Raw genomic sequence first — 22,473 nt, 5'->3', positions numbered from 1 at the left:
CGTGTCTGTGTGTGTGTGTCTGTGCGTGTGTGTGTGTGTGTGTCCGCACGTGCCCGTGTGTGCAGGATGAAGCCTTTGCCCTGTGGATCGAGCAGTGGGGCAAGCTGTACGAGGAGGAGTCTCCGTCCCGCATGATCATCCAGTACATCCACGACAACTACTTCCTGGTCAACCTGGTAGACAACGAGTTTCCGCTGGACAACTGCCTGTGGCAAGTGGTAGAAGACACGTTTGAGCTTCTCAACAGACCCGGGCCAGAGCAGGAGACAGAGACCCTGTGATCCCGCGCCCTGATGTTCTTGGCCTGAGGCCACCCGTGTCCTGCCTTCCTCCTCCCCAGTCCTGGTTTTCCTGGAGACCCCTCTTCTCCTTCATCTCTCCCTGAGCCCTGGCCTCCACTCCTCACACGGTGATGGCAGCTAGACTTGGTGTGAGGCTTGCCGGCTCCGGCTGGACCTGAGTCCGCCCCACGTCGGAACGGGGCGTTTGTGGCTCAGCCTAGTGCCCTTTGGTGAGAAGCACCCCCCTCCTGCAGAGGACCGTGGGGTGGGTGGAACAGCATCTTCCCTGAGAAGGAGAGAGGATGGTTGTTGCCGACTGAGGCCTCGAACCAGGGCAGCCCCTGGGAGCCGGCCTGGGGCTGCCAGTGACCTTGCACTTGGGACCCACGGGGATGGCAAAGCGAACCTGGGTGGCGGGCACGGGCAGTGCTGCAGAAGAGACATAGAGCGAGGGCGCCGTACCCTCATCTCCGAGGTGTTGGCCGCCGGGCACTTAAGTGCTCGTGGGCGGGAGGGGCAGACCACTGCCCTGCCCGCCTGCCCGTCTGGCCGCGTCCCAGGCCTCCGGACAGGCCTTGGCCTGAAACGTGATAGCGTGGGCATTTCTTGCCAGCGTCTGCCTGTGAGCCAGCCCGGCTTTCACCTTTCCACAAGGCTGCTTTTTGAAAGAGCCGTTTCTATGTTCTGGCGGCTCGAGAGGGAAAGCGTCTCTTAAAGGTTGAAGGCATCTATACCCTTCTACTTGGTGGAGCCCTTGGCCTTCCCTCCCCCCAACCCCCACCATGGAGCGCTACCCTGCCTGTTACCGTCAAGGGCAAAGATAAGGCTCCACTGGGCAGGATTTATTTCTTCCTGGCTTATTTTTTTAGATGGGACCTTTTCCTGCCAGCTTCTCTGTCCCCTCTGCTCCTTCCTCCCCCACCCCCACCCCCCCCACTCCCTCGCCATTCCCAAAGCTGTCTGCCTGGCCCTGCTCCCCTGGAGTCAGCCCTCAAGCCCCGCTGCTCAGGGACAGTGACCAGGGGATGCACAGAAGCTGGTCCCTATCCCCGTCCCTGCCTGCTGGTCTTCGCTGGCTCAGCAAGGGTGGGGGTGGGTGTCCAAAGAGCAGCCTGATGGCAGAAGAGGCACAGTCGTGGGTTACCTACCCTCTTGCTTCCAGGGTGGCTGGTTGAGGCAGAGGGGCAGCCCCTAGGAGAGGCTGAGCAAGAGAAGCAGCTAGGACCAAGGAGGGTGTTTTATTGTCCTTCAGAGCTCTGTCCCCAGGCTGTGGGATGAGTGCCTGGTGGCTTGAGCCTGCACTCCCCGGATGGGTGGGACGTGGTTCCTTCCTTACGAAGGCTGGGCACAGTTCTGTTTTTCTTTCCATGGGAACAAGTCACAGCTGCAGCCGGGCCCCTTGCCCCGCCCACGTCCACCCCAGCAGCTTCCAGCCTGCTCCCAGGGCTCCCGATGCCCGCCTTGCTCGGGGGGTACCGGGCTGCTTGTGGCTCCTCTCTTCCGGCCCCTGGCTGCCAGCTGTTGGCACCACTTCTCAAAGGCCTGGAGCCAGAGAGGAGAAAGGAAAGGCTATTTGGCCCCCTCCTGGGTCAGTGCTGTCTGTGCTAGGCGAATGCCGGTGCTCAGCTCCTTCTGTCCCCAGAGGGAATAGAAGATCCCTCCCTCCGCCCCAGCTACTCAGCCGGCTCTGCCCCAGGCCAAATGCAGAGGCTCAGAACAGCTCTGATCTGTGATCTGGGGAGCTGTGTTCTGAGTGGGGCAGATGAGGGAGTGGGCACCCGGGGACCCATACCCAGCGTGGGCTAGCGTTGAGTGGCAGCTGTGCTGTGACTGAGCCTTGTTCCCACGCTGAGTGGCAGGGTAGGACTGGGCTGAGCACGTGGCCAGCAGCCAAATCAGAATCCAAGCTGTGTTTTCTCAAAGGAACGGACTCCTCCATGGGAAACAAAGGGGCCCCCAGCTCAGAAACGTCCAGGTGTGGCCCTAGTTGGGAAAGTCCTGCCGGGGGGGGGGTACCCCCCAGTACCTGGGAAAGGACCCAGCCGCCTTCCTGTTGCTGCAGTCGCCGAGCCGCCCGCAGCCGCAGGACTCGCCGCCGCCACACGCGCCAGGCCCGCTTCAGGTGCCACTGCCTGAGCTGTGGGGACAGGTGGTGAGGCCCCAAGCTGGCCCGCCGCCCCTCTGCCACGTCTTCCCCCTACACCCCTGCAGCACAGGACAGAGGGGCCGTGATGGGGCGGGGACGGGGGTATCCCCCGAGGTGTGTTAACGCAGATCCCGTCGCCTGACCCCACGGATGCAGACCAAGATGCTTCGGGAGACTTCGTTTCTAGGGGTTAGGGTTGAGGTGAGATGAGCTGAGAGATCAGCACAAGGCTGGGAAGGGGGGGCGGGGCTGAGCCTGCTCACCAGCGTCCGTGCCAGCTGCTCCTCTCCCTGAGCGTCCACCCAGTGCTGCCATGTTGCCGCCAGGCACCTGGCCTGCTGGGAGCCCTGGAGCCGGCGAAGCAAGGCCTCAAGGTGCCGGCGCTGCAGGTATCTCCTCCTGGTGGGGTGAGGCCCTGCTGAGCACCCCGACAGCCCAGACCATCACGAGCCCTTCGTGACCAGGTAGAAGGGCAGCGCCACGGATCCCCCAGGATCCTCCAGGAATGAGCGCCGGCCAGGAAGAGCCCAGCTCCGGCCGTGGCTCAGACAAGCCCCGGGGCCCTGCCACACGCATGCGCAGCTGATCTTACCCTAGCTGCCTCTCAGAGGCCACGCCTTGGCCTTTGAGGACACTGGCCTCAGAGCTGCAGTCCCCTCCTGGTTTTCCGGGCGGCGGGCCCTGGGCCTGGCCGGTGCGTCCAGGCCACTGCAGCTGGACCTGGAAGGCACGGCAGAGGGGAGGCTCTCTGTCACCTGGAAAGAAGAGGTTAATAAAGAATAAGTACACAGAACGGATTTGCCACCTTGCCGGAAGCTGATTTCCAGGCCTGCGAGATGATGGACCCCAGGGGCAGGTCTCCTTACTCTGAGCCCAGGACATTTCTCTCTGCTCCTTCGGTCCACCGTGGCCGTGGTGCCGCGTTGGGCTGGGCCGCGTCCTGCAGCGGTGGGTCTGAGGGAACAGCCGGAGAGCAAAACCTGAACCCGAGGGGTTTGCACCCCCTGGCACTCAGGCGACCTGGCAGGATCCTTTCCTGTCCTGCCCCAGAAGCAGGGCCTCCCGCTCTTGAGCGGCCCTGGGGCTCCCAGGGGGAGACGGAGAAGGTGTAGCATGGCCGTCGGTACACATTACAGCCTCTTCCCCGTTCTCCCCAGCGAGGCTGGAAATTCAAGCGGAGGGCAGGCCAGTAACAGCCGCCACCTGGTGACAGCGTACCGGTGCCAGCACAGCCTGTGAGCAGGTTGCCCCCTCCCCGCCCCCACTTAGCCTTTACAGATGAGATTACTTGTCTGAGGCCCCCTGTCTCGGGAGCAGTGTGACTCCAGAGCCTGAGCCCCAGCTTCTACTCGACTACAGGCCAGGGGCTGTCCGAAGGCCTCTGCACCATGAGGTGGCCAAAGACCTGCTCGTGTCGATGGGGGAGGGCTGCCTGGCTGCGTGTGTTCGTGTGCTAGAAAGGAGAGGCCTGGAACCAAGCACCCTAGTTCTCGTTTACTTTTGGTTTCCGTATGCCTGTTTCTCCACCAGCAAACGGGATCCCCGCCTGCCTTTGCCGATAAGAATGGAACGATAACGAGTTAATTTATTTATTTTAAGTGTTTATTTGGAGAGAGTACGTCCACGTTCGCACGAATTAGGGAGGGGCAGAGAGCCAGGGGGAGAGAGAATCCTAAGCAGGCTCCACGCACAGGGCAGAGTCCAACACGGGGCTCATCTCATGACACTGGGATCGTGACCTGAGCCGAAATCAAGAGTCAGGCGCTTAACCGACTGAGCCACCCAGGCACCCCAAGATGTTAATATATTAAAAAAATTTTTTTTTTAATGTTTATTTATTTTGGAAGAGAGTGCGGGCGAGCAGGAGAGGGGCAGAGAGAGAAGGGGAGAGAGAATCCCAACCAGGCCCCAAACTGTCAGCGCAAAGCCCGACGTGGGAGCCGATCCCGCAAACCTTGAGATCATGATCTGAGCCAAAACCAAGAGTCGGATGCTCAACTGACTGAGCCACCCTGGCGCCCCCGGAATGTTAATATTCTTAAGCACACTCTGAAAATAAAATTGTCTTGTGACACAGATCTAGAAATAAAATACTCTGAAACCCCAGAATCTGCTGTTACCAGAGCCCTATACATGTGAATACACGGATTCTGCAAATAACCAAGCTAGCCCCTTATTCCATTTAAAAAAACAATTTAATCTTTTTTCTTAGACTCTTTCTAGAATTTATTTTATGCTTCCTAGCATTCTGAAACAGGATTCTTGATGATTCCAATTCCTTTTTAGGAACACTGAGTGTCTCGCCGGTAACTCTGGGGCTGTGTGTCCTCCAGTGACACGTCCCAAGGCTGCTATGCTGTGTTATTCCTTGTCCCCGGCTCTCACTGTGGCTTTGAATCAGTCCTGTTTGCCATCAAGCTCTTGTCGCCATTTGCTAGTGTCAGAACTGCTTTTTTTCTTTTAAAGATATTTAAAATTGAAAAAATTATTTTTTAAATGTTTTATGTTTTATTTTTGAGAGAGAGAGACAGCACACATGTGCGACCTGGGGAGGGGCTGAGGGGGGGGGGGGAGAGAGGGAAAGCAAGAATCTCAAGCAGGCTCTGTGCTGTCAGCACAGAGACAGACGAGGGGCTCAAACTCATGAACTGTGAGATCATGACCTGAGCCGAAATTAAGAGTTGGATGCTTGGGGCGCCTGGGTGGCTCAGTCGGTTAAGCGTCCGACTTCAGCTCAGGTCGCGATCTCGCGGTCCGTGAGTTCGAGCCCCGCGTCGGGCTCTGGGCTGATGGCTCAGAGCCTGGAGCCTGCTTCCGATTCTGTGTCTCCCTTTCTCTCTGCTCCTGCCCCGTTCATGCTCTGTCTCTCTCTGTCTCAAAAATAAATAAAGTATTAAAAAAAAAAAAAAAGAGTTGGATGCTTAACCGACTGAGCTACCCAGGTGCCCTCCAATTTTTTCTTTATTTTTAAGTAATCTCTATACCCAATGTGGGGCTCAAACCCACAACCCTGAGATCAAGAGTCACGTGCTCTACCGACTGAGCCAGCCAGGTACCCACAGAACCAACTGCTTCTGGTCTGGAGAGTGACTGACTGGTGGTTTATCTTCGGGTGGAGAGGGTTATGAAAGAAACTGTTTTTTTCCATTTATACTTCCTGATTTCCCCGTAGTGACCATGCGTAATTTTTCCAATAAAGAATAAAAAGGACTTGCTAGTTGCCCCTGTTCCCCTGCACCCATCTGGATCTAGGTTGCACCGTGACATGTATGAGTTTAGGTGCCCGTCTCCCTGGTAGATGGTGCCCAGAGCATTTGTCTCTGGGGCAGATCTGCACCGGGCTGGCACTGGCTGATGGGCCCAAAGATGGCAGTCTTCCAGAGCCAGGAGACTGTCCCACAACCAGGTAGGGGTGTTGTCCCCAAGGTCGGTGGGCCCCCGGATAAGCATCCAGCCACGCTTGCCACCTTGGGCTGAAACAAGCTGATTGTGAGGCCACTGGCCCTCAGGTCATTTTTGGACCTCCCACCCCACCTAGGCTACCTCACCTGCTTCCACGGGGCTGGAGTGTCCATCAGTGCTAGGAGGCGCCCTCTGCTGGCCACCCCGGGCCGCTGCCTGCGGTCAACCGGGCAGACCTCCTGGGCCTCTGCCTCCTGTGGTTCCAGTTGCCCACTGAGCAGCACTGCCCGCCACTGGGCCCAGCAGGTCCACAGGAGGCGTCTGGACGTAGCCTGCCGGAACTGGGTGATGGCGGCTCCCTGGACACGGGCCCTGGCTGCTGCCTGGGCCCAGGCCTCTAGGACCCTGGGAGAGAGGCAGGAGCCCATGTTTGTGGTGGGCTGTAGGGAGCCCTCCCCTGCCCCCCGCCAAGCCCCTGCCAGTGCTCCTCCCCTCATCCCTCTTCTGGGGAGATCCGGTTCGAACAGGCACCGAAAGCTGCAGAACATCACGCGCCGGGGACAAGCGCCCCGTTGAGGGGACAGAGAGTGGGTAGTCCTGCGGCCACACTGCTCCTCCCCCTCCTTCACAAGAAAGAGCACTGTCTGTTGAGCACCTGCTGTGTTTCTGACCCCTGAACTGAGCATTTGCGTGCGGTATGTCTATAAGGCAGGCCTGTTCTCTTCCTTTGACCTTTCAAGTTAGAGACTTGCCCAAAGAGGGGTCACACTGCTGGGAAGCGCAGGCCTGGAATTGGACCCCAGCACTAGCCCCAGCGGCTGGGATCACCTCTCCCTCTGACCCCCGCCTCCGAAGCCCCGTCACCAGCCACCAAATACCTTCTACCTGTGCCCCAAACAAGCTCAAGACCTCAAAAACAAACCCAGCCGGAAGCACAGTGTGGGGCTGCCCGCGGGCCGTGGGCACCCACCTGGCGCTCAGCTTCTGGGCAGCATGGGCTCTGCTGACTCAGCGTGGGTGGGACCCGTGCACCCACCGCGTCCAGCACAGAGCTGCTCTCTCTTCCGCCAGCCGGTGGGCCTTGCAGGGCCGGCCCAGAGCCACTCACCTCCTCAGCTGCTGGTCCGTCGGGCCCCCCCGTGCACGGCTTCTCCAGTGGGTCACGGGGACCCGGGCCACGTGCTGCTCCTGTGCCCAGGCTTTGGCTGCTCCGGCTTCCCGCCACATGGAAAATGTGGTCCCCAGGGCCCTTCTCAGGCCATCCCGGAAGGCTCTGGTGGCTGGGAACACCGCTGTGTCTCTCACAACTCCACACGGGGCCTGGAAACGGCTGCAAAACAGGAGCAGAGGAGGGGCCCGGCGGGCTTTCAGAGTCAGAAGTCACAATTCCAAATCACACCCGCAAATCCCCTCCACAATGTCAGAGGTAATACGTGGTTTTGCACATACAACCCTGCACCTTAAAAAAAACGCACGGACCCTGGGGCACCTGGGTGGCTCAGTCGGTTAGGCGTCCGACTTCGGCTCAGGTCATGATCTCACAGTCCATGAGTTCGAGCCCCGCGTCGGGACTCTGTGCTGACAGCTCGGAGCCTGGAGCCTGCTTCGGATTCTGTGTCTCCCTCTCTCTGACCTCCCCCACCCCCGCTCCCTTCATGGTCTGTCCCTCTCTGTCTCATAAATAAATAAACACTAAAAAAATTAAAAATGCACGGACCCACGTGTAACAGGTCAAAGTGCTGGCTTTTAAGAGCTGCTGCAGGAGCCAACTGACTCAGGGCGGCAGGGGCTCTCCGGGAGGTTGTGGGAACCCAGCGGATGTGGGGTCCAGTCCCAGTCAGTCCCAGTGCGATCGGGGGAGCAGCCAGGCCTGGTCTCCCTTCACAAGCCCACTCTGGGGCAGGAGGTCAGTGAGGGGAGCACAGCACCCACTCCAGGAGGGGCCAGAAAAACGGTGTCCACTGCTCAGGGGTGAAAGCCCAGGAGTCAGCCGCTCGGCGGTCTGTGGCCGGCGGCCCATGTGCGGACACCGTGAACGTCGGGGTATTTGTGGCTGAACAGTGGGAAGAGGCGTCATCTGCCCGCTCTGCTTTGTTTTTTTTTTTTTTTTAATTTTTTTTAAACGTTTTCTTTATTTTTGAGATAGGGAGAGACAGAGCATGAACAGGGGAGGGCCAGAGAGAGGGACACACAGAATCTGAAACAGGCTCCAGGCTCTGAGCTGTCAGCACAGAGCCCGACGCGGGGCTCGAACTCACGGACCGCGAGATCATGACCTGAGCCGAAGTCGGCCGCTTAACCGACTGAGCCACCCAGGCGCCCCCCGCTCTGCTTTTAAATACGCACGAATGACGTATAGGCGTTTTACTAGAACATCTCTGTTCAAGATTTCACTCCTTTGGCAATGATACAGGAGAGCTTGCCTGTGTTTGAACAACACGTGGTATTGGAGCACACGATATGGTGGGTGTTTGAGGAGCTGAATTCCCCCATCTTTACCGTGTCCTCTGAGACCAAAGGACTGACCCGGTCGGGAGTCGGAGACCTGGGGCTCATCAGGGCATCGGGTGGAGTTAAAGCCTTGCCACCACCTCCCCCACCACCACCACTCAAACAAAGCAGGTGATAGAAGGTCGGTGGTCGTGGCTCTTTGGCTCCTTCCGGGCTCTCTCCCTGCTTCTTCCGGAGAGGGTGTGACCCTCATCCCCCTACCAGCAAGGCCCACCCACCTCTGCAGCAGGGGCTGCTCCGGCGGGGGCGGGGCCGCTGTGCGTCTCCGATGAGCTGCTGCCCGTCGTCGCCACTCCCGGAACACGGACCTCCTCAGGCCCTGGAGTTGGACCTGCACCCACTGCTGGTACTTTTCGTGCAGGAGCTGCCGCCCTGTGGCCAGAGAGAGGCTGAAATGCCACTGCGTGTGCATCCCAGCCTCGCCCCTCTGGCCCCGGGTGACTGTGGGGCCCTCCTCAGCCAAATGCAGACAGAGGAGGCCCCCTAACCATTGGGGGTTATGGGGCGCCTGGGTGGCTCCGTCGGTTAAGCATCCAACTGTGGCTCAGATCATGATCTCGCGGTCCGTGGGTTCGAGCCCCACGTCGGGCTCTGTGCTGACCGCTGGGGGCCTGGAGCCTGCTTCGGATTCTGTGTCTCCCTCCTTCTCTGCCCCTCCCCTGCTCATGCTGTGTCTCTCTCTGCCTCTCAAAAATGAATAAAGGTTAAACAATAGACAGATAGATAGATAGATAAATGCTTCGGCTACAAGTGTCCAGTGATGACCAGATCAACCCAACTCGCTGTTTTTCATTTCTTGGCAATGTTTAGGAATCAGGAGAATTCATGTTACAATCCAGACTTCCAGCTTTTCTTTGAAAGCTAGGTCTGACAACACCGGGACAGCATAACGGGGCAGCAAGTGGGCTGGAACAGCAGCTGTCTTCAGTGAACAGGACAGGGGTTCTCCAGAACCACCGGGTCCCCACCTGCCAGCCCATCGATACGATGCATCTGTGCAGTGGGAAGCCTCGAAAGGGGCCCCCAATGATCCCCGCCTCCCATGTTGGGCTCTGAGGGCACCATGACTCAGTGCTCAGACCCATGACTCCTGAAGGCCAGGTGAGGATAATGAGGATGAGGACGGAGGCGAGGACGATGGAACACCCGCGAGGAGCTGGGTTCTGAGCCAAACACTGTGCAGGGATGGTCTCCTAGTGTCCCCACAACTGCCCCCTGAGGAGGGTGCTGCTACGATTCCCATTTTCCAGCTAAGTAAGCTGAGATTCGGAGAGGTTAAGTGGCTTGTGTAAGGTCCACACAGCCGGGGAATGGAAGGGCAGTGTTCACAGTGTCCACGCCCCCGGGTTCTGCTCTGCCCCTCCCCATCCCGGGTGAGCTCTGTGGACGTCCCATCACCGGACCCTGTGCGGGAGGACACAAAATCCCGGGTCGCCCTGATGAGCCCTGGCCCTTCTCTCAGCCTCGGGGGCCCGGACCCAGGCCCTGACTCACTCTGCCAGCAGCCGTGCCAGCGGTGCAGGGCGCCCCGGACCAGTGTGCGACCCCGGGCCCGAACGCACCGTTCTGCCTGCAGCCTCTGCGCCAGCCGCCGCCGCCACAAGCCCAGCGCGGCCCTGCAGCTCCGATCCCAGGCCCAGCCAACAGCCAGCTCTCTCTGGGCCCCTTGGGCTGTTGCCCAGTGGCTCCAGCCGAGAAGGATGCTAGGAAGCGGAGAGCCCACCCTGAGGATGGGCACGGCCACCCCAGGCTCTCCCGGCCCTCCCCTCCCTCGGGAGCTTCAGGTGACTCTTCTCCCTGTTTCCATCCTGGGGGAGGGCGGGCTGCTGGGTGCCGGACCGCTCAAACGCTACTCTGAGTGTCACGGTGACAGGCGGTAGGGATAAAATGGGATCCCGGACCCCAGCGCCAAGTCCTGGGGCTCAGCCACTGGTGACAAACATTGCTATGTGCCAGGTACCGTGCTAGGGGATTACAGGCCCCTACCTTGTCGATTCCCATTGGAGTACTATTATTATCCCTGAACAGATGGAGAGACGGAGACTCAGAGGGGTTAAGCAACTTGCCCAAGATCACACAGCCAGCCAGCAAGGGGCAGAGCTGGGATTAGAACCCAGGCAGACGGACCCTTAATTAAGCATCGTGCTACGAATGAATAAATGAATGAGCCACAGCTACACGAAGTCTCTGGGAGAAACGATTACCCCGTAGAGTGCCTCAGGCCCCTTCCTGGTCAGCAGGGCAGGCCAAGAGGGCAGGAGACGTCCAGAGGATCTGAGTCTGGGGGTGTGAGATGGGAGCCCTCTAGGATGCAGACCCCAAAGGGATGCAGTGGCGAAGGACAAGGACTGATGGGAAGGGGGCTGGGAGACAGGATGTCTATGGAGTGGTGGGCAGCATGGCTCATCCATCAAGGGGAGGGGTCCCTACCGCCTCCGAAGAGTACATCGGTGCCACTTCGCTGCCCTCCGGGACTGCTGTGCCCGCACCCGCCAGAGCAGAAGGCACCGCCTCTTCTGCTGCCGCCCAGCTGCCCACACAAAGCTCAGCCGGAGCGTCTCCAGGAGGGTGGGGGCCCTGGAAACCTGGGGAAGGAGGGATGGAGTCCTGGATCCCCGGGCCCCTGCTCCGTCCCCACCCTCTCCTCCCACCTGCCACCCTAGCCCATCCCCACCCCCGGCCCCTCACCTTCTCTAGTGAGCTTTGGGGTGTGCTGCAGCCCAGCAAGTCCTCCCCGCCGGGGATGCTGCCCAGGAGCTCCGGGGCCAAGGTGGTCCTGGCACTGTCTGATGGGGTGCCTGGACCCCAGGCCCTCAGGCACCAGCCCCTCAGGATACGCCGAATCATCTGCTGCCGCATGCCCCGGAGGAAGGAGCTACAGGAAGGGGCAGGTGAGTCCCTGGGCCCCAAGCAGGTGCTACCCCCCAGCTGGGTCCCTGCAAAGGCGCTGAGCTGGAAGGGAGCCACCGCGTGCCAAACAAAGGCTAGAGCGCCACCTCTCAAGCCAGCTGCACGTGGGACTCCTGGGGAGTCCTGGGAAGTACTGAGGCCCATTGGGATCCCAGCCCCAGAGTCTCTGACTTAACAACCTAGGTGCGGCCTGGGCTTCCTAATTTTCCCAAAGCTCCCAGAGTGACCCTCGTGAGCCTCTCGGGCTGAGACCACTACTACACCTGCATCACCTAGCTGATCCCTGCCACACTCCTGATGGGTACGGAGCTGCGCCCCAGGCCCCAGGCCCCCAGATTCAAGAGGCCACAGGTATAACCACTTCTGCCTCTGCTCAGTTAGGAAGACAGGGAAACTGAGGCCTGGTGAAAGGTCATTTCCCCAAACTCCAAATAGCAGAAGATGTGGGTTCCATACACTCAATTTATTTTCTTTCTTTTCTACAATTATTGTAATGTTTATTTATTTTTGAGAGAAGGTGTGTGTGCACGTGCGCAAGCGGGGAAGAGGCAGAGAGAGTTGGAGACAGAACCCCAAGCAAGCTCTTCGCCGTCGGCACAGAGCCCGACGTGGGCCTTGAACTCAGAGAGATCTGAGCCGAAATCAAGAGTCGGACGCTTAACCAGCTGAGCCACCCAGGCACCCCCGAATACTCCTTCTAGGTCACAGGGTAGCCCCAGCCATGTTGTAGATAGATATGGACTGCTCCCTGATGCCCAAAGGGTAGAGGATGGACTGGAGGAGGGAAAGCTGCCTTCTGGGAGATCACGGTGAACTGGCTTTCCCGAGAGTTCTAGGGGTACATTACAAGAGACCGAGGGTCCCAGTGGACCAAGCGGGTGGGGGATAATGGATGCTAGGCATGTGGCGTTCAGTGACAGAATTCTTATCCCTACAACTGTTGGTTTACATTGCACCTGTCGTATCATCGATGCAGCTGGTCCCTCCTGACCCCCTCCACCCCCCTCACCCACCGCGACCATCCCGGGGACCCTGAATCCCGGCCGCGACTGTCTTGTGGAAAAGCAACGGGGACCTTCTTGCTCCTACTTCACAACGTGATTTACAGCAAGCTGTTGGACCCGCGGAGCCTCAGTTTCTCTAGCTGTATAATGAGGCAGATGGGGGCACTTGCTCCCTTACAGGATTTATCCCATGCCTCTGATGTGTCAGACACTTGCCAGGCACTGGGGGACAGAGGTGAGACACACACGGTTCCTGCCACCCGGGGGCTCCCACCCGGCCGGGAGACGAGCAAGAAACCCAAGAAACCGACCTCTCTCATCAGGGTTCCAGCCCCTCGGGGAGAAGTCTGTGTTTGTGTCCCCTGCTACCCTGTGGCTCCTACCGCTCTCTGCTCCATCACGGCCTCCAGGTCCCTGGGCCACCTCCCCCCAGTCCCACACCTGCTGGGAACCACAGTGTGCCACGGGGAAGAGCGGGGTCTGGCCTGTTCCCTATGGGGCACTCCTGCCAGTGCTGGGCACTGCTCACGTGCCCACCCTGTACGCATCCCCCAGGCCCAGCCCCGGGCCACAGGCTCGCGGACACCTACTCAGCCTTCCGACGCTGGGAGAGCCGCGTCCTCCAGAGCAGCAGCGCCCGGCGGAGGGCCAGTCTCCGGCAGGCTTCCCGCAGGGAGCTGCCACCTTGCACCTGGGCCATCGTCCCCAGGCCTTGGGCTGCGGCCACGCCAGGGGCTGAGCTGCAGAGGGCCACGTTCCCTGAGAAGCAGTCGAGGGATGAATCAGTCCCGTCCCCAGTGACCTCCTTCCACCCAAATCTGTTGGTGGAAACCACGGCAGTCACAGAGGCTGTCACAGAGGCTGCTGCCTCACCTCCCCGCGCCCCTCCTGAGGACCCTTCCCCTCCCAGGCACTGCCTCCTCCCACTGCCTCCAAATCCTCCCTTCAGAGGCCCCATCTTTCCCTTTCAGATTTTGGGGTGGGGGACAAGGTCTGTGTGTCCCCCAGACCAGGAGCTTCCTGAGAGCAGGGACCACATCCCCCTCTGGTAGAAGACAGAACAAAGTCCCTTGTCCAGAGAAGCTCACGACTGGGGGTGAGAATGGGGCCCAGCCACAGCCTGCCCACTCCGGGGACCCCGCCTGGACCCTCCCGCGCCCGTCAGACTGCACCCCCCCCCCCAGAAAGCTCCCTGCGTCACCATCCCCCATCCCAAGAAGCCATCGGTTCAACTGGGGCCCATCACAGACGGAGCTTAGGTGACGCTGTTTGCTGGGGTGGGAGGGAAAGGGAGCCCCTCCGCCCGCCACTCGCTTGCTCACCTGCCTTCTGCCGGCAGAGGGACAGCTGGGTCACCTTCGCTCCATCTGAAGCCTGGAGCTGCTTCATTCGCACCCACTGCTGCAGACATATCCTCAGGGTCCTGGCCCGGTGGTGAGCCAGGCGGTTCCGGTACCGGGCCCCTCTTTGCACAAACTGCTGCCAGGCCCCAAAGCACCTGGGGAGCCGAGAGAAGGTGCTGGTACTAAGAGCGATGATTGCAGCAACAGCCGCCTGCCCCATACCGCATCACCTCTCAGAGCCTCAGGCTTCCCGTATGTAAAATGGGGCAGCTGTAAGGACTTACTGCGCCACCTGCCCAGGCCGCCACACCCGGGCCTCTGGGTGCCCGGATGGCCTCGGCAGCCTCCTGCCCGGCCCCCTGCAACGGCTCTCCAGACAGCCGCTGCTCAGTTGCCAGAGTGATCTTTTTCAAATCTCAAATGCGGTCAATCTCGCTCCCCTGCTGAAATCGTCCGGTGACTGCCCCCTTGCTCTTAGGACAAAATGTCAGCTACTCTGCACGGCCCACAAGGCCGCGCAAGGTCTGGCCCCGGCACGGCCCCCACCCTGGACCACGGGGCTCCAACTTGACTGGTGTCCTTTGCGCTTCTCATGCTCCTCCGTCACAGGCCTTTGCCTGTGCTGTTCCCTCGCCTGGCGCTCTCCTGCCGGCTCTCCCTCAACTAACCGGCCAAGCACCCAGCCTCACGTCTCCGCTGAACCCCAGTCTAGCTCAGCAACCTTCACTCAAAGGTCTCATGGAAAACTGCACTTGGCGGTGTGTGTGGGGGGGGGGGGGGGAGGGGGGATGCCTGGGTGGCTCAGTCGGTTGAGCATCCAACTCTTTTTTTTTTTTTTAATGTTTATTTTTGAGAGACAGAGCATGAGTGAGGAAGAAGCAGAGAGAGAGGGAGACACAGACTCCAAAGCAGGCTCCAGGCTCTGAGCTGTCAGCACAGAGCCGGATGCGGGGCTCGAACTCACCAACCGGGAGATCGTGCCCTGAGCCAAAGTCGGCCGCTTAACTGGCTGAGCGCCCCAGCATCTGACTCTTGATTTTGGCTCAGGTCACAACCTTGCAGGTCGTGGGTTCAAGCCCCACTTTGGGCTCTGCACTAACTGTGGAAACTGCTTGGGAGTCTTGCTCTCTCTCTCTCTGCTCCTTGAGCTCTCTCTCAACAAACAAACAAACAAACTTAAAAACATATATATGAAAAATGAAAACCGCACCGGGGGGAAATGCAGTCAGCAGGATGCAGACATCGACGGGTTAACTCTATTGGACCAGCGGCCTGGTTTCCTCAACAGATAAACTGCAGAGAAAAAAACTAGAGGGGACCCCATAATGAGGGGCGCCTGGGCGGCTCAGTCAGTTAAGCATCTGACTCTGGATTTCGGCTGAGGTCATGACTGCAGGGTCGTGGGAGAGAGCCCGGAGTCAAGCTCCATGATAAGTGTGGAGCCTGCTAAAGATTCCAGCCAACTTTAACATGTTGCCTTTCTTTCTTTATTTTTTGAAGGCAATAGATCATATCTTAAGTGAATCTAATGAACATTGCAAATTCTAACACCTATTTTATGTTATTTTTAACGTTTATTTATTTAGTTTGAGAGAGAGAAAAAAGCACGAGTTGGGAACGGGCAGAGAGAGAGCGAGAGAGAGAGAGACAGAATCCGAAACAGGCTGTCCCTGTCAGCTTGGAATCCAACCCAGGGCTCGAACCCACAAACGGTGAGATCATGACCTGAGCTGAAGTTGGAACTGAGCCACCCAGGCCCCCCCCCCATATCTATTTTAATTCTTCAACTACTCCAAAGAGAAAATATTAAATTTAATGTTTCAACAACTAGTATTTTCTATAAGTAGTCTGTGGGCTGTCAGAAAAAAAGTCCCCATTAATCAAGCACTATTTGGGTACAATAGAAAGAAAAGAAACTGATTCTTTAAAAACACAGTACAAAGTTTTGGCGTTTGAATTCTGAATGTCGGCCTCTTCTGGGTTGTCATTTAGGAAGCTGGACACATATTCTGGTGAGTGACCACCCCTCAAAATATTTTGTATTTCTTATTTTGGAATCGTTTTCATAGACTGTAACATGTGGACTTTATTTAGATCCCAGTTCAAACAAACTATAAGAGAATGCATACCTATAAAAAACAATTGAACATTTGAATGCTGACCAGATATTCTCTGGTGTTAAGGAATGACTGTCCATTTTTCGGGGTGATCGTGGCATTGTGGTTATGTCATTGAAAAGAGTCCCCATCTTTTAGAGATGCTACAGAAGTACTTACGGATGAGATGCTATGATGTGGGGGACCTGCTTTAAAATAACGTAGGGGGAAACAGTTGGGGTACAGATGAAATGAATTTTTTAGGGGGTGATTTTCTTGAAGCTGGGTGATGGGGACCCTGGGGTTTAGTATCTATTCTAATTTTTAAATTTTATTTAAAAATTTATTTTTTTTATTTTTATATTTATTTTTTTATTTTTGAGACAAAGAGAGACAGAGCATGAGCGGGGGGGGGGGGGCAGAGAGAGAGGGAGACACGGGATCCGAAGCAGGCTCCAGGCTCTGAGCTGTCAGCACAGAGTCCGACGCGGGGGCTCGAACTCACAAGTCACGAGATCATGGCCTTGAGCCAAAGTCAGACACTCAACCAACTGAGCCACCCGGACACCCTCTCTCTCTCCTTTTGTATAAGATATAAATGTCCCATAATAAAAGGTTAACCAGAGAAAAGCCCTCTTACAGATCTGTGTTCCTTCCTTTCACAACACGGAACTCAGCGGGACTGGAGCACACCCTCTGTGCCTGCCATGGTTCCACCAGGGTGGTGGGGGGCAAGACCACCACCAAGCTTTGCTTTGGACCAAATCCCAGAGTTCCGGGGAGGTGCCTTCGGCTCTCAGCAAACCGCAGCTGTTTTCATTTCTTATTTTTATCACTGTTTCTGGATACCAGGAGTCAAGAACGGACTCAAAGGGTACCTCCCAGCTGCGTCCCAGCCTCTGCCTCCAGGAGAGGGGTCCCCACTCCACATTCTTCCCCTTCTCCCTACCTGCCGAGCCAGGCTCTCTGCTGCTGGGTGTCCAGAGAGGCCATCTTGGGTGCGTCTGCAGCATGAGAGCACCAGGCCTGGGGGGGTCTCCCCCTCCTCTGAGTCCTCAGCGTGGCCCGGGAGGCCTCTCCCTGGACCCTCCTCTCCTGCCTGGCCCATTCCTTCTGATGGCACCATAAGAGGAAGCCTGGAAAGCGAGGAGAGAGAGCAAGAAGAGAGAGTGAGTGAGTGGGGAGGCTCAGGGACAGGAGGCGGCCATGTTGCTCCCCATCTCTGGACCTCAGCTTCCCTGTGAGTGAGGGATGTCTGAGGGACTTTCTGGTTCTACCACGCAAGCCTGGGCTGGACCCGAACTAGCATCGGTGGCACCAATGCAGGACGTGCGCCTCTCATACTGCGTGTCCTCCAGCTGGCCACTTAACTTCTCTGTGCCTCAGTTCCCCGTCCGTAAACTAGGCACAGTGCCTCGCCCGGGTCCCCCAAGGCTCACATGAGATCATGTCCAAAAAGCCGTCTGAGTAGATGCTCAGCAGACCTTCGCTCAGGACCCCCTGCCCTGCCCAGTGTGGGGGCTCAGCTCCCTCTCCCCTGCTTCCCCCGCAGGCCCATGGCTCACCAGCCAGTTGCTGCAAGGCCTGAAGCATCTGTACGTCTCCATCGCCTCCATCTGGTCTCTGCCAGGCTCCCGCCTCCTCCCTCTGACTCCCTGGACCGAGAGTAAAGTTGCCCAGAGAGAAACCGATGCCCAGGCATCAGAGGGAGAGCGCACAGTCCCAACCCGGCCACCCTGAGGATGCGCTGAGCTGGCCCTCCCCCACCCCCTTCTCATTTCACCCCGATTATCTAAGCAGTCTGCAGGGAGGTTCTGTTTCTGCTCCCTTCTCTTCAGTGCTATTTGGGCTCTTGCAACAAACGTGTGTTAAAATAAATGTTATCAGTGGGGCGCCCGGGTGGCTTAGTTGGGGGGTTCGAGCCCCGCGTCGGGCTCTGTGCTGACAGCTCGGAGCCTGGAGCTTGCTTCGGATCCTGTGTCTCCCTCTCTCTCTCTCTGCCCCTCCCCTGTTCACACTCTGTCTCTCTCTTTTAAAAATAAACATTAAATAAATAAAATAAAACAAATGTTATTGGAATAATGATGTCAAGCACATCTAGTTAATTTGCAAACGAGAAAAAAAAAAAAAAACAGTACACCCCTATGGTGGAAGATTGAAGGAAGAGAGAAGAAAAGAGTCAACTTGAATTCCACCGCTCCAGAGATAGGCACGACCTGCTTATCTTAGCATGTTTTGGGGGGGGCGTGTGTGAAATATTTACTTACGTTCATTTTTAACAGCAGTAAAATACACCAAACATAAAACTTAACCACCTTAACCATCTCTGAGTGAGCAGTTCCATAGCGCTAACTCATTGAGCAACAGATTTTTCCTTCTGTACTGTTTCACGTGCAGAAAACATATCTTACACACTATTTTCATTCCCCCCCCCTTTAGCGTCATCATAACCATTTTTCCTTGTCAGCAAAAATTCCATGCAAATACCCGTGAAACTACTTCTAGGAAGGGGGTTACATGGGGAGAGGGATGAAACTTTCAACCATTTGGAATGTTCTTCAAAGCAAGCACGCATGACTGTTATAATTAGAAATAACACCAATAAAAGACACTAGATACGAAAAATTTACCAAAAAAGAACGGGGAGAAAATTTTAAAGTCTTGACAAACGTCACGCGGAACGGTTGCCAAATGCTCATCACGTTGTTAGACCGTAATTTTCTCAATCGCTGTCGGGCATTTAGGCTGTTTTGAGGTTTTTACTAGTATAAATAATGTTGCAATGGACATACGTGGGCAGAGATCTTTGTCCACATCTGCTGGTGTCATCCTCATTCTCTTGTGGGGGAGTCGAGAAGGGGACACTGAGGCAGGAAGCAGGGGGAGGGAAGGCCACCAGCACTGCCCAGGCCACATTGGCCAACTGACCACTGGGGTGTCCCAGACTACCTGCTTCTCCAGGCAGGGTCTGCCCTGGCTCCCTTCCTGAGGGGCTCTGGCCTTGGCCCGTCCCAGACGGTGGGGGTCCCGGCCCAGCCTGGACGCGGGGCTGCCCTTGCTTCTGCTGCAGAGTCTGGTTTCTCCACTGGGGCAAGAGAGAAGGGAAAGAAGGATGTGAGCCATAGCCTCAAATGTGCCCCAATGGTGGACAGGAGTGGGACGCATGGAGAAATGCAGCGCTTTCCTTGGGGGGCAAAACCTGGAGCTGGGCCCTCCCAGAGCACTCCTTTCCCAAGGAGGGAAGACCACAGACGTGCCCTCCCAGTCCTGGCTGGCTAACGGTTAGAAAAACATAGCAGCTACTCACATGGCAGAGTGCTTGCTATGTGCCAAGTAGGGTCCTAAGTCCTTTGTATTTATTAATTTAACCTCACAACAATCCCGAGAGGTACGTACTATTATTTTTATCCCATTTCGGGGCTAAAGACACGAAGGCACAGAGAGGTTAAGTAACCTGCCCAAAGCCACACAGCAAAAAATTTGTGGAAAAAAGAAAGTAGCGGAGGCTGGATTTGAACTCGGGCAGAGCTGGGTCACGTGTCTGGGCGGGCCACCATCCGCTGTACTGCTGATCACTCAGGAGGTATAAAGCAGGTGGCCTCCTCCCCAGACATACCAGCCTTTCATCACCTCCCCACGGCCCAACCTGGAGGCCCCGGACCTTTCGGAAGCTCTGGGCCAGCAGGGCCTGAGTGTGTCGCTTCCGTGCCACCTCCAGCTGGGCCTCCCGGAGCCGCAGTGCCCACCGAAGCGCCCGCAGGCCCCTGCGCAACAGCCGCCGGCGGCCCAGGGCCACCGCCGCAGCCACGGCCCGCCGCTTCCGCACCCGATGCCACCAGGCTCTGAAACATCTGAAACACCCCCCAGCAGGGACAGGGTGAAGGAAGTCCCCTCCCCCCTTAAGTCCTGTGTGGATCTGCCCCCGCGCAGGGCCTGCCCTCCAGCAGGTGCTCGTCTCCACTGGCCCAGGCAACTCGGAGAGCAGCCGTCCACCCCCCTCCGCACCCCCACAGCCCATGGCCTCACCGGGCCGTCCCGGACTCCAGGCTCCCAACGTTTCGGGCTTTGTTCTTGGAAAGCAAAAGAACAGGACGCGCAGTTCTCAGGCTGAAGAGCAAGCAGGGCGGGACACCAAGCCTGCCTGTCCCCGGCCTCCCTTCCTGGGGGCGGGGAGCGTAACAGGGGAGCGGCGGCCAGCTGGCAAAGGGAATTCCTGGGAGCACTCCTGAGGTCCCCCGGCTCCCCCGCCCGGCCTCCTCTGGCCTCTACCTGCAGGGAGCTCCTTGCTGGAGCTGCATCTGGTGGGCAGGAAGCTGTCCTCTCCTCCTCCTGGCCGACCAGCTCCTGCAGGGCCACCTCCCTTCCTTCCTGCCCAGGTGGGCCGCCCCGGGCAGCACTGGAGCAAGCTGCAGAGCAGGGTCTGGCTTCCCTGTTACCCGCCCCTGGACGGAGCCGGGGGTCCCTCTTCGGCCTGCTGCCATATGTAGGCCCCGGGGAGAAGTTCTCTCCTTGCCTCGCGGGGTTGGCCAGAAGGGCCCCCTGCTTAGGGTCGAGGAAATGCCCCGTCGGCATCCTCAGCGTGGCCTCCGGTGACGCAGGCTTACTGCCTGCCCGACCGTCCGAGAGGCCAGCCTGGGCCCCCTGTGTCCCTGGGAAATCCGCAGTTTCCCTGAGGCCTCGCACGGGTTTCTCCCTCCCCTCCCAGGATACAAGAGCAGGCTGGCCGGGCTGGCGGGGGGCAGGGAGGGCCCGGCCGCTGCGGGTCCAGGGGTCCCGGTGAGCAGGGCCTGGGGGTTCCTGGGAGGCCCGGCACCCGAGACGGGCTACCTCGTGCTCCAGGTGTCGCACAGAGGCCAGCAGCTGGTGGATGGCAGTCTGGGATGGGGCCCGAGCCTGGCTCCGGACCGGGACAGTCAGGTCCTCCAGGGTGAGGGGCTCCCCCATGAGCCTAGGGGGCCAGTTCCCCAGGACACACCAGGGTCCGGAGCCTGGAAGTGTGTGCCCACTGAGAGAGGCGAAGCCTGCAGCGGGCTGGACGTCTGGGCAGGGGGTGTCTGTGCCCAGCCACCGGGACTGTCTCAGGCTGGAGGGTGGGTCAGCCAGCGATGCTCGGGATAGAAGGCTTCCCTGGGGTATCGGGTGGGGCCAGAAGCTGCCCTGAAGCTCGGACCGGAGGCGGGGGCTGAGGTGACTCCTGCCTTCGGCCAAGCTGGTCCCCCTTATGCTCAGGTTACTCTGCTGGACGACAAGCTCTCGGGCTCTCCCCTGGGGCCTGCCGGCCGGGGTCTGCAGGTTGCTCTGCTGTTGCAAGCCTGAGTTCACCAGCCGGCCAGTTGCGTCCTTCAGGACGAGGCTTGCGCCGGCCAGGTTGGTCTGGACCCGGCAGGGCTCCTGGCGCCGCTCTGCCCCCGGGGAGCGTATGGTGGCAGGCCCTTCCCTCTCAGCCGGGCACTCGTGCACCCACCGGCCACGTCCGCTGCCCCGGCCGACACCTCTGCTCTTCGGAAATCTCCGTCGCTCTTAAGAGAGGACGGAGTCGTGAGCTGAGGGCAGACGCGGTGGTCAGTGCTCGGGTGGGTTGGGGGGAGCGGGTCAGAGACAGGATGCCAGGCAGGAGGGGGCCAGGACTGAGGGGTGGTCTGACTCGATGCCTGGCTGCAGGGAGCAGGGCTGGGGTGCGAGGGGGGAGGAGGGCAGAGGGAAGCAGGGGGACAGTAAAGAGGCTGTTGAGGGCATCCCAGGTGAGAGAAGACAGGGCTGGGATCAGGGATGGGGGAGAGAAGGACGCGGAAGCGGATCTGCCGTGGAGGCTCGGGGCTGGGGGGCTGGGGGCCGTGAAGGAAAGAGAAGAATCAAGGATGACTGATTCCTGGCTCGGGCAGGGGTGATGGGGAAGCAGCACTGGGGGTCAGGGCCAAGACCCACACAGCAAACAGCTGCAGGTGAGCTGCTCTGGGTGACTCAGGGTGGGGCTTAGTCTCCCCAGCTCCCGGGGCCATTCGTCAGCCGGAGACCAGGAAACGCCTGGGGACCCGGCAGCTATACTGGGCCATAGGAGGTGTGCGTTTGAAGACAGGAACTAAAGCCCAGGAAGGTTTGGCAACTTGCCCCACAGTCACGCAGCTAGGACTTGGAGAAACTGGCACGTGCATCAGAATCTGAATCTGTCTGGGGGCGGCTTCCAGCCTTGGCTCTGTAGCCAAGCGCCTGAGCAGGGGGAGGTGGGGGGGGGGGGGAGCCAGGCCCACTCCTGGTCCTCCTCTTCCTGGCCTCACTTCCTGACATCCTGACTCTCCCTCTGTCCCAGGCTAGGAAGACTTCGTCCCGGCCCAGCTGGCCCTGTACGGTCAACCTCTGGAATTAGCGAGGCCCTGGGCTGGCCTGGCGGAAAAGAAGCTCTGGGCCAATAGCGAGAGGGGACCCTGTTCCTGCCACATCCAACCCAGACCCACCAAGCCTCTTGCCTGGCCTCAGGGGCGTCGCAGGCCTGGGGGGCACGTTCTCCTTGCGGCCGGCGTCGTGTCTCAGCTCCATGGATTCGAGGGCAAAGCCAAGGCGGAGGCGTCCTTGGTCCACACTAAGGCCAGCGGTCTGGCCTGTTTGATCGGATAGGTCCTGAAGGGCAAGGACAGGATGCCCAGCTCCCACCGGGCCACACCCCAGCCCTGGCCCGCACCGTACCTTTCATCAGCACCTCTGCTTGCCCTGGGGCCCAGCCCCAGCTGTCCTGGTCAGGCCCCCACACCGCCACCTTCCCCTGATGATTTTCGAGTGTCCTCC

The 22,473-nt window shown here is 58.6% G+C and overlaps 2 protein-coding genes across 7 annotated transcripts in view; one reads left to right on the top strand and one right to left on the bottom strand.

Annotated features, from left to right (window-relative positions):
- MTHFR (methylenetetrahydrofolate reductase) overlaps positions 1–3,224 on the top strand; it is a 16,140-nt gene extending 12,916 nt beyond the window's left edge. For all 6 annotated transcript variants that reach the window (XM_030326278.1, XM_030326280.1, XM_030326281.1 and 3 more), the window contains one exon: positions 66–3,224. In XM_030326278.1, coding sequence (XP_030182138.1) covers positions 66–281 — 216 coding nt within the window. In that variant the 3' untranslated portion in view covers positions 282–3,224. The remainder of the gene's footprint in view (positions 1–65) is intronic.
- CC1H1orf167 (chromosome C1 C1orf167 homolog) lies at positions 1,273–22,473 on the bottom strand. Its single transcript, XM_032594569.1, is given in 19 exon segments — positions 1,273–1,393; positions 1,618–1,850; positions 2,249–2,486; positions 2,687–3,009; positions 5,976–6,234; positions 6,938–7,159; positions 8,559–8,791; positions 9,309–9,430; positions 9,835–10,043; positions 10,771–10,925; positions 11,029–11,215; positions 12,845–13,013; positions 13,577–13,752; positions 16,643–16,829; positions 17,259–17,348; positions 18,643–18,778; positions 19,355–19,544; positions 19,835–21,210; positions 22,075–22,473. Coding segments are annotated over 19 exon segments (4,779 nt in total). The 5' UTR covers positions 22,228–22,473.

This window comes from Lynx canadensis, chromosome C1, assembly GCF_007474595.2.
Source record: "Lynx canadensis isolate LIC74 chromosome C1, mLynCan4.pri.v2, whole genome shotgun sequence".
Taxonomy (NCBI): domain Eukaryota; kingdom Metazoa; phylum Chordata; class Mammalia; order Carnivora; family Felidae; genus Lynx; species Lynx canadensis.
This window is presented reverse-complemented; position numbering and strand designations above follow the sequence as displayed.